This window comes from Staurois parvus, unplaced genomic scaffold, assembly GCF_062004578.1.
Source record: "Staurois parvus isolate SC_StPar_1 unplaced genomic scaffold, SC_StPar_1.0 ptg000647l, whole genome shotgun sequence".
Classification (NCBI taxonomy): Eukaryota; Metazoa; Chordata; class Amphibia; order Anura; family Ranidae; genus Staurois; species Staurois parvus.
Genome location: NW_028318443.1, coordinates 1,994,381 through 2,005,846, shown reverse-complemented (window position 1 = coordinate 2,005,846; position 11,466 = coordinate 1,994,381). Strand labels below are relative to the sequence as shown.

At 42.5% G+C, this 11,466-nt stretch overlaps 1 protein-coding gene across 1 annotated transcript in view; it reads right to left on the bottom strand.

Moving 5' to 3' along the window:
* Positions 1-775: 775 nt before the first annotated feature.
* LOC149448970 (uncharacterized) overlaps positions 776-11,466 on the bottom strand; it is a 56,470-nt gene continuing 45,779 nt past the window's right edge. The window contains exons 5-6 of the mRNA XM_089694022.1: positions 5,867-5,968; positions 776-900 (exon numbers count right to left, since the gene is read on the bottom strand). Coding sequence (XP_089550148.1) covers positions 776-900; positions 5,867-5,968 — 227 coding nt within the window. The remainder of the gene's footprint in view (positions 901-5,866; positions 5,969-11,466) is intronic.

Below are 11,466 nucleotides of genomic sequence, written 5' to 3'. Positions count from 1 at the left end.
TAAAGCTGACCCCCCAAAAAATATTAAAGAGACAGTGTAAAAAAAAAGTTTTAAACAAAATAAATATGGTAATTAAATAAAGAAGAAGAGAGAAAGCATGTCTCTTCTGCATTAAAAATCCTGCCTGTCCACCCACATTTAAGGAGGAGCCTAAAGTTCCACTTTAAGGATAGTGATCATATGAAGCCATTTATTATCATGTAGTTGTTTGGCTCCTTTATAAATCATAATGATAACAGAAATCACCCGAATGGCCCGGATCAGAAGTCTCCGCCCCCTGGATCAAAAGTCTCCACCCCCTGGATCAAAAGCTTCCCTCCCACGGAATGTTTGGCCTTGGTACAGACACACAAGGTGACACTCACGTGTTACAATGGCAATTAAAGTTTAATTTCCCACATCTGTGGCTTTTTAAATTGCAATTAGTGTCTCTGTATAAATAGTCAATGAGTGGATGCACTGAACAAGCTAGATACTGAGCCATGGGGAGCAGAAAAGAACTGTCAAAAGTCCTGCATAACAAGGTAATGAAACTTTAGAAAAATGGAAAAGGATATAAAAAGATATCCAAAGCCTTGAATATGCCGGTCATTACTGTTCAATCACTTAATAAGAAGTGGAAAGTTCAGGGATCTCTTGAAACCAAGCCAAGGTCAGGTAGATCATGGAAGATTACAGATCGCAAAGAAAAAGCAACAGGTAAATTCAGGAGAAATACAGGCTGCTGTGGAAAAATATGGTGTGGTTGTTTCAAGGAGCACAAAACAACGATACTTCAACAAAAATGAGCTGCATGGTTGAGCTGCCAGAAATAACTTTTACTCTGCCGATGCCACAAAGAGACCCAGTTACAATATGCCAACACCTTGACACTCCTCACAGCTCCTGGCACACTGTATTCTGAAATGATGAGACCAAAAGAAGAGCATTCTGGTCATAACCATAAGTCATTTGTTTGGAGAGGGGTCAACTAGGACTATAGCGCCAAGAATATCATCCTCACTGTGAAGCATGGTGGTGACTCACTGACATTTTGGGGGGTTGTCAGCTCTAAAGGCACAGGGAATCTTGTGAAAATTGAGGGCAAGATGAATGTAGCATGTTATCAGAAAATACTGTCAGACGATTTGCATTCTTGTGCACGAAAGCTGCTCATGAGACGTTCTTGGACTTTTCCATCACGACAATGACCCTAAACACAAGGCCAATTTGACCCTCCAGTGGTTACAGCAGAAAAAGGTGAAGGTTCTGGAGTGGCCATCGCAGTCTCCAGACCTTAATATCATCGGGCCGCTCTAGGGAGGTATCAAATGTGCGGTTCACGCAAGACAATCAGACTTTGCATGACCTGGAGACATTTTGCCAAGACGAATGGTAAGCCATACCAGCGGCAAGAATTCGGGGGGCCTCATAGACAACTATTACTAAAGACGGCACGCTGTCATTGATGCTAAAGGGGGCAATACACAGGATTAGGAACTAAGGGGATGCAGACTTTTGAACGGGGGGGGGGGGCATTTCATTTGGTTACTTGCCATGCCTTGTTTTAAGATTGTACCATTCTGTTATCACCTACAGATGAATACTAAACCAATAAGAAATAAAAGAAATGTGTTTTGCCCGCTTACTCATGTTTTCTGTAAAAATGGTCCATACTGTATATTACTAGTTCTCCATGGGGAGGCAAACTTTTGAGCACAACTAACTGTGAACCTGAAACAAGTAGATTTCTAAAATCACATTACCCTTACTCCAAGAAACGTAACAGAGGTTTACCACACTGCCAGTCAGATTTAACTTTTCCTAATTCCATTAATGTACGTGGTGTACAATGTATCTGTTTACTCATGACTAGTTATTTACTAGCCCTAGTAGCCAAACGGAGAGCTCGTGTCCCTCAGAAGTGTAGGAGTAATGTGTGTATTGGAACTTCTGCGTGAATTTATTTTTACCTACTTTTATATCCTCTGTCGTCTCTGTAGTTTCAGCAAAAGCCTCCCTGATCAATAAAGATAATTTGTGTTAGTCGTAGAGGTGTGTAGATACTCATACATTTGTATTGAAGCATACATTACATTTAATTGTTGTCATTTATTAAAGATTAAAGTTTTATTTAGAGAGATAGACAAACAGGAAGACAGAATTTGATATAGATAGACAGAGATAGATAGATAGATAGATAGATAGATAGATAGATAGATAGATTATAGATAGATAGATAGATAGATAGATAGATAGATAGATAGATAGATAGATAGGATATAGAGGATAGGTAGTTAGATAGATAGATAGATTATAGATAGATAGATACAGTCAGGTCCATAAATATTGGGACATGGACACAATTCTAACATTTTTGGCTCTATACACCACCACAATGGATTTGAAATGAAATGAACAAGATGTGCTTTAACTGCAGACTGTCAGCTTTAATTTGAGGGTATTTACATCCAAATCAGGTGAACGGTGTAGGAATTACAACAGTTTGCATATGTGCCTCCCACTTGTTAAGGGACCAAAAGTAATGGGACAATTGGCTTCTCAGCTGTTCCATGGTCAGGTGTGTGTTATTCCCTCATTATCCCAATTATAATGAGCAGATAAAAGGTCCAGATTTCATTTCAAGTGTGCTATTTGCATTTGGAATCTGTTGCTGTCAACTCTCAAAATGAGATCCAAAGAGCTGTCACTATCAGTGAAGCCATCATTAGGCTGAAAAAACAAAACAAACCCATCAGAGAGATAGCAAAAACATTAGGCGTGGCCAAAACAACTGTTTGGAACATTCTTAAAAAGAAGGAACGCACCGGTGAGCTCAGCAACACCAAAAGACCCGGAAGACCACGGAAAACAACTGTGGTGGATGACCGAAGAATTCTTTCCCTGGTGAAGAAAACACCCTTCACAACAGTTGGCCAGATCAAGAACACTCTCCAGGAGGTAGGTGTATGTGTGTCAAAGTCAACAATCAAGAGAAGACTTCACCAGAGTGAATACAGAGGGTTCACCACAAGATGGAAACCATTGGTGAGCCTCAAAAACAGGAAGGCCAGATTAGAGTTTGCCAAACGACATCTAAAAAAAGCCTTCACAGTTCTGGAACAACATCCTATGGACAGATGAGACCGAGATCAACTTGTACCAGAGTGATGGGAAGAGAAGAGTATGGAGAAGGAAAGGAACTGCTCATGATCCTAAGCATACCACCTCATCAGTGAAGCATGGTGGTGGTAGTGTCATGGCATGGGCATGTATGGCTACCAATGGAACTGGTTCTCTTGTATTTATTGATGATGTGACTGCTGACAAAAGCAGCCGGATGAATTCTGAAGTGTTTCGGGCAATATTATCTGCTCATATTCAGCCAAATGCTTGAGAACTCATTGGACGCCGCTTCACAGTGCAGATGGACAATGACCCAAAGCAGACTGCAAAAGCAACCAAAGAGTTTTTTAAGGGAAAGAAGTGGAATGTTATGCAATGGCCAAGTCAATCACCTGACCTGAAACCGATTGAGCATTTCACTTGCTGAAGACAAAACTGAAGGGAAAATTCCCCAAGAACAAGCAGGAACTGAAGACAGTTGCAGTAGAGGCCTGGCAGAGCATCACCAGGGATGAAACCCAGCGTCTGGTGATGTCTATGCGTTCCACACTTCAGGCTGTAATTGTCTGCAAAGGATTTGCAACCAAGTATTAAAAAGTGAAAGTTTGATTTATGATTATTATTCTGTCCCATTACTTTTGGTCCCTTAACAAGTGGGAGGCACATAGGCAAACTGTTGTATTTCCTACACCGTTCACCTGATTTGGATGTAAATACCCTCAAATTAAAGCTGACAGTCTGCAGTTAAAGCACATCTTGTTTTTTTTTTTATTTCAAATCCATTGTGGTGGTGTATAGAGCCAAAAATGTTAGAATTGTGTAGATGTCCCAATATCTATGGACCTGACTGTAGATAGATAGATAGATAGATAGATAGATAGATATGAGATAGATAGATAGATAATAGATAGATAGATAGATAGATAGATAGATAGATAGATAGATAGATAGATAGATAGATAGATAGATAGGTCATAATAGATAATCATACCTAGAGCTGTGTAGTTTGTTACCTACATGGGGGAAATAAAAAAAATCACGTTATTTTCTATTTAACCTTTCTCCAGGGCATGTTTTTCACATTTTTCACCGACTTGTAAAAATCTGTTTTTTTTTTCAGAAAATTACTTAGAGCCTTCAAACATATTTTTCTGAAAGCAGAGGCTCTGGAAAATAAAATGGTGACTTTTGGAAATTTTCAGGAAAGAATACACTAAAATGAATTTTAATGGACATAAACACAAATCTGCCTGGAGTTTGCATGTTCTCCCTGTGCCTGCATGGGTTTCCTCCAGGTACTACGGTTTCCTCCCACACTCCAAAGACATGCTGGTAGGTTAATTGGCTCCTGTCTAGATTGTCCCTAGTATGTGTATGTATGAATGTGAGTTAGGGACCTTAGATTGTACACCCCTTGAGGGTTAGGGACCTTAGATTGTACGCCCCCTCCCGCTGACACCAATGATGGAGCACTATTCCTCCCGCTGACACCAATGATGGAGCACTATTCCTCCCACTGACACCAATGATGGGGCACTATTCCTCCCACTGACACCAATGATGGGGCACTATTCCTCCCACTGATACCAATGATGGGGCACTATTCCTCCCACTGACACCAATGATGGGGCACTATTCCTCCCACTGATACCAATGATGGGGCACTATTCCTCCTACTGACACCAATGATGGGGCACTATTCCTCAGACTGACACCAATGATGGGGCACTATTGCTCCCACTGACACCAATGATGGGGCACTATTCCTCCCACTATTCCTCCCACTGACACCAATGATGGGGCACTATTCCTCCCTCTGACACCAATGATGGGGCACTATTCCTCCCACTGACACCAATGATGGGACACTATTCCTCCCACTGATACCAATGATGGGGCACTATTCCTCCCACTGACACCAACGATGGGGCACTATTCCTCCCACTGACACCAATGATGGGGCACAATTCCTTCCACTGACACCAACATTGGGGCACTATTCCTCCCACTGACACCAATGATGGGGCACTATTGCTCCCACTGACACCAATGATGGGGCACTATTCCTCCCACTATGCCTCCCACTGACACCAATGATGGGGCACTATTCCTCCCTCTGACACCAATGATGGGGTACTATTCCTCCCACTGACACCAATGATGGGACACTATTCCTCCCACTGATACCAATGATGTGGCACTATTCCTCCCACTGACAACAACGATGGGGCACTATTCCTCCCACTGACACCAATGATGGGGCACAATTCCTTCCACTGACACCAACATTGGGGCACTATTTCTCCCACTGACACCAATGATGTGGCACTATTCCTCCCACTGACACCAATGATGGGGCACTATTCCTCCCACTGACACCAATGATGGGGCACTATTTCTCCCACAGACACCAATGATGGGACACTATTCCTCCCACTGACACCAATGATGGGGCACTATTTCTCCCACAGACACCAATGATGGGACACTATTCCTTCCACTGACACCAATGATGGGGCACTATTCCTCCCACTGATACCAATGATGGGACACTATTCCTCCCACTGACACCAACATTGGGGCACTATTCCTCCCACTGACACCAACATTAGGGCATTATTCCTCCCACTGACACCAACATTGGGGCACTATTCCCACTGACCACCAAACCTATTGTTTATTCCTACTGATACCAGAGAATTTTCTACTCCCGCTGCCCACAATCCAGCCCCCTAAAGTTTGAATGGCAATGCAGGATTACCTCTTCTTTTTATCAAGGTGATAATCAACAGAATGAAGATGACCAGGAAGACCAGGACAAGGACCACACTCAGTACAATTAGTAATATTGGAGAGGGGTTACCTGGAAATTGAAAGATACAGGCAGTTATAAGAGATATCGGGGGTCATATAAAGGCAATTTTTTTCATGAATTATAGGTTTGCATCACCAGCCTAAACCAAGAGACAAATCTCTAATGACCCTGAACCCTCCTCATCAACCGGCACATTCTTTTTGGGCATCAACTGGGGATTTCACCAACCCCAGATGTGCTGTGAATTTAGTGATTTGGCGTTGGGTGACATTCCAGTGAATTTGTTGTCTAATGTTGTCTTCCCACACTGGAAGGTGAATTTTGAAAAAAAAATGTACATCATTTAACCACTTAAGGGCCAGGCCGGTTTCTGAAACTCTGTCTACAAGTAAAAATCAGTAATTATGCTAGAAAATTACTTAGAACCACCAAACATTATATATACTGTGTATATATATATATATATATATTTTTTTTTAGCAGAGGCCCTTCAGAATAAAATAGTGGTCATTGCAGTCTTTTATGTCACAGTTTTTGAGCAGCGGTTTTTTGAAATAACATTTTTTTTGGAAATAAACAAACCCAAAACACAATATTTACCCCAATTTTGTTGTAATATATGAATGATAATGTTACTCCGAGTAAAAAAGATATCTAACATGTCAGTAGATTGCTTCAAAAAAGTCCTGGATTCTTTCTTGGATACACAGAATATAACTGGATATAACATTTATAGGTAAAGTTGATCCAGGGAATATCCGATTGCCTCTCGGGGGATCAGGAAGGAGTTTTTTCCCAGCAGGAGAAAATTGGATCATGCTTTGCTGTTTTTTTTTGCCTTCCTCTGGATCAATGGTGGGTGTAGGATTATAACTTTTTTTTTTCTATGGTTGAACTGGATGGACTTCTGTCTTTTTTCAGCCAGACTAACTATGTAACTATGTTTTAAAATTGCGTACGCTCGTGCCAAACTACGGTACTTAAAAATCTCCATAGGTGATGCTTTAAACAATCCTACAGGTTACCAGTTTAGAATTACAGAGGAGCAGGGGCGGACTGACCATTTGGAAACTCGGGCATTGCCCGAGGGCCCAGGGTCAGTAGGGGGCCCCATGAGATGCCCCTGGTACCTTTTTCATAGGCTTTTTTGAGTTTGGGCAAAGACACAGGGGCCCCATGATCCCCTATTGCCCGGGGGCCCCATGAGTTGTCAGTCCGCCCCTGCAGAGGAGGTATAATGCGTGCCAGCATGGGGGGATGGGCACTTTAACTTTTTTTTTTTTTTTTTTAACACTGTCCTTTTAAATTTTTTTTATCACTTTTATTGCTATCTTAAGAAATGCAAATATCCCTTGCGATAACAAGACAGCATGCTGTTTATGGAGAGATATGGGGTCTATAAGACCCCAAATATCTCCTCTACCTTTAAAAGCAAAAAAAATAAAATCTTTTGCTTTGAAAAAAAAAAGGCCTTGTTTATGTGGTGTAGAAACCACAAGTGGCATCATGACATCCCTTCGGTCCTCCTAGTCTATAGAGATGAGTGGAGGCCATATTTCCTTTATATAACCTCTATGTCTAGCCGTCGACAGCGCCAGGTCGGTTCCTGGAGCTACCGATCATCAGGAAGGCAGCGGGAGAGGGGGGGGTGACCCCTCCTGCTGCTTCTAAAAGTGATCCAGCGGCAAATCGACCACTCAGATCACTTTTAACATAAAGTCCGGCATCTGAGGGAAAAATTAATACCGGGGTCATGGCGTCTAGCTGCAGCCATACTCCCGATATTAACCATTAGCCGCCCGGCCTATAGCCGTTTGGCGGCCGCAAAAATGCATTAGATTTCCGGGGTGTACGCCATTTGGCGTCCTCCCGCACATGCGCAGTTTGCGCGGTTGCAGAGCCGCGCAGCGGCACGATCTATCACTGGCCGTGTACCTCGGACACAGCCGATGACAGATCTGAGTATCGGCCCCTGTTACCGGTACCATGTGACCTGATGTGACCAATCACAGCAGGTCACATGACAGTTGTATACAATGGATGGCTTTATTCATTCCATTCATTGTATACTACTGTCTAGCTGTGAATGGTCACAGCAGGTCACATGCACATGTCATGTGATTAGCTGTGGCCAAATCACAGCTAAGCACAAAAAAAAAAAAAAAAAAAACCTGAATGAATCGATGTCATTCAGGTAAATGCTTGCTTATAGCAAAGTAATTCTTTGCTAAAAGCAAATTGTGTAAAAAAAAAAAAATACTGATCACTTCCCCAAAGTAGTACAATGTTACTATGGTAACATTGTACTACTTTGGTCATAGTAAAATATGAAAAAAAATCTTAAAAAAAAAAAAAATGTAATAAAAAATTAAAAATAATAAAATATATATATATATATTTATATATATATATATTTTTTTTTTTCATACTGTCACCAGTCAGTGTCCCTGATCACCGCCATGCCAGTTATATGATGACGCTGTACTGCACTGGTGACAGTATGTAAAAAAAAAATAGTGAAAATAAATTTTTAAATTTTTTAATTTTCCGAAAAATTATGACAAAAAAAATACAACTTCAAAAAACTCGCCATTCCTCTTATGAAGTACGTCGGACTGTCTACTCTGCAAAAAGGGGTCATTTGGGGGATAGCTGTACTGTTCTGACATTTGGGGGATATCTGTACTGTCCTGACATTTGGGGGGATATCTGTACTGTCCTGACATTTGGGGGATATCTGTACTGTCCTGACATTTGGGGGGATATCTGTACTGTTCTGACATTTGGGGGATAGCTGTACCGTCCTGACATTTGGGGGATATCTGTACTGTCCTGACATTTGGGGGATATCTGTACTGTCCTGACAATTAGGGGATATCTGTACTGTCCTGACATTTGGGGGATATCTGTACCTTCCTGACATTTGGGGGATATCTGTACTGTTCTGACATTCTTGGACCTCAAGAAATTAGATTGGCCGTCAGTACTTCAGGATTGATCAATTTTCAGATCTATACCATAGTTTGTGAACTCTATAGCTTTCCGATAAACTAAAAAATACATCCTAATTTGGGTTATTTTCACCAAAGACATGTAGCAGAATACATCTCGGCCTAAATTTATGAAGAACAATTATTTATTTGTAAACTTTTATAACAGAAACAAAGAAAAATGTGTTTTTTTTTTCAAAATTTTTGGTCTTTTTTTATTAATTTAGCAAAAAATAAAAACCCCAGCGGTGATTAAATACCATCAAAAGAAAGCTCTAGTTGTGTGAAGAAAATGATAAAATTTTAGTTTTTGTACAATGTTGTATGACCGCGCAATTGTCATTCAAAGTGTGAGAGCGCTGAAATCTGAAAAATGGCCTGGGCAGGAAGGGGGTAAAATTGCCCGGTATTGAAATGGTTAAGTAAGGTCATATTTTCAGAGTTAGGCGGTCAGCAAGTGTCCAATTCCAATTGCTCTGTGCACTTAATTTATAGTTACATAGTTAGTGATGTGATGAAAAAAAGACACTAGTCCATCTACTGTAGTTCAACCAACATTTTTTTAGAGGGAAAACAATGATATTGAAAACCTCCATATACACAGCCCTATACCCACAGTTGATCCAGAGGAAAGAAAAAAAAACGTTGATCTTATTCGCTCCAGTGAGGGGGAAAAAATTCCTTTCTGATCCCCCGGGAGGCAATTTGATATTCCTTGGGATCAACTACCCCAGGTGTTATTACCTCTAAATATTTATATCTGGTTATATTATGCACATTTGAGAATCCATCCAGACATTTTTTTTTTAAACAACCTACTGAGTTGGACAGAACCAGTTTCCGAAGGAGTTTATTTCACACTTTCACAGCTCTTCCATATTTGGAGGTTAAACCTCTTTTCCTCCAGATGTAAAGAGCGCCCCTTTGTCCTCTGTTATGCCCTGAAAGTGAATAACTCTACACCGAGTTCACCATATGGACCACTCAGGGGCGGACTGACAACTCATGGGGCCCCCGGGCAATAGGGGATCATGAGGCCCCTGTGTTCTTGCCCAAACTCAAAAAAGCCTATGAAAAAGGTACCAGGGGCATCTCATGGGGCCCCCTACTGACCCCGGGCCCTCGGGCGGTGCCCGAGTTTCCAATGGTCAGTCTGCCCCTGGGACCACTTATGTATTTGGTGATCACACCCCCCATCCTCCAATCTCCTCTTCTCAAAAGAGAATAAATTAATTTCAGCTAATCTTTCCTTATAGCTGAGCATCTTATCGGTTTGGTTGTCCTTCGTTTATCATATAAACAATTTAATGCATTAAGATGTTCCCACCATCATTGCCTGGTCACACTATAAGAAGCAATTTTTATTCATCAGTTGTGGGTTTGTATTGCTAGCCAAAACCAAAAGAAAAATCCTGAAGGGAAAGATCCCCTAAAGACCCTGGGCCCCCTTCTTCAAAAGACACATCCTTATTGGCCACAGATCCCGATAAGCACCCCACCCACAGACCCACTCCACCATCGGGCCAGGGTTGTGGGGAAGAGGCCTTTGACTTCATCAACATGGGGATAAGGAGCATTGCCAAGAAGAGATTCTCCCTGTCCAGGAATGGTCCCAATTAGAGATGAGCGAAGTATTCAAAAATTCGATTCGACTGATTCGGCGAATTCGTGGAAAAATTTCGATTCGAGTCGAATATATTCGCTGTGAATTTAACTTAAAAAAGGGTGTTTCTAGGCTTCAGAGAGACTTAATATTAGTGCTGAACACTGTACCTTTAATTTAAATGCCCTTGGAGTCTGCTGGGGAAGAGAAATAATACTGTCAGGCAGTATGACATGCAGATGAGTGCCGTCGATCTTAGAATCACCGCACACTTCACTCATTTGGGCAGTCACGGGGCCAAAACCAGAGTGTGGAGCCACAGTGTGGCGGTGGAGGCAGCAGCAATGGGAGGCCATACAGCACCCTATGACAAAAATGGAAACCACCAGCAGTGTGAGGAGACCTGAAAGTGGCACATGGCAGAGTGTGGCGATAGAGACAGCAGCAATGGGAGGCCGTACAGGGACCCATGACACACTCTGGACCTGGCAGCAGCATGAGGAGGCGGTACAGGGGCCCATGGCAGATTACGGGCCTGGCAGCAGCATGAGGAGTCGGTACGGGGGCCCATGGCAGATTACGGGCCTGGCAGCAGCAATGGGAGGCCGTACAGGGACCCATGACACAATCTGGACCTGGCAGCAGCATGGGGAGGCGGTACAGGGGCCCATGACAGATTACGGGCCTGGCAGCAGCATTTGGAGTCGGTACGGGGGCCCATGACACACTCTGGACCTGGCAGCAGCATGAGGAGGCGGTACAGGGGCGCATGACAGATTACGAGCCTGGCAGCAGCAACTTGGACAGGAGGACGTTCAGTTTCTGCACCGTCTGGTGCGTGCTCGCAAACTGTTGTCTCTTGGAAACGGATTCCAAGAAAGACTGCTGACGGAATCCGTGAAGAGGAGTAGCAGGAGAAGGAGCATCTGAACGAGCGGAATATGCCAACAAGC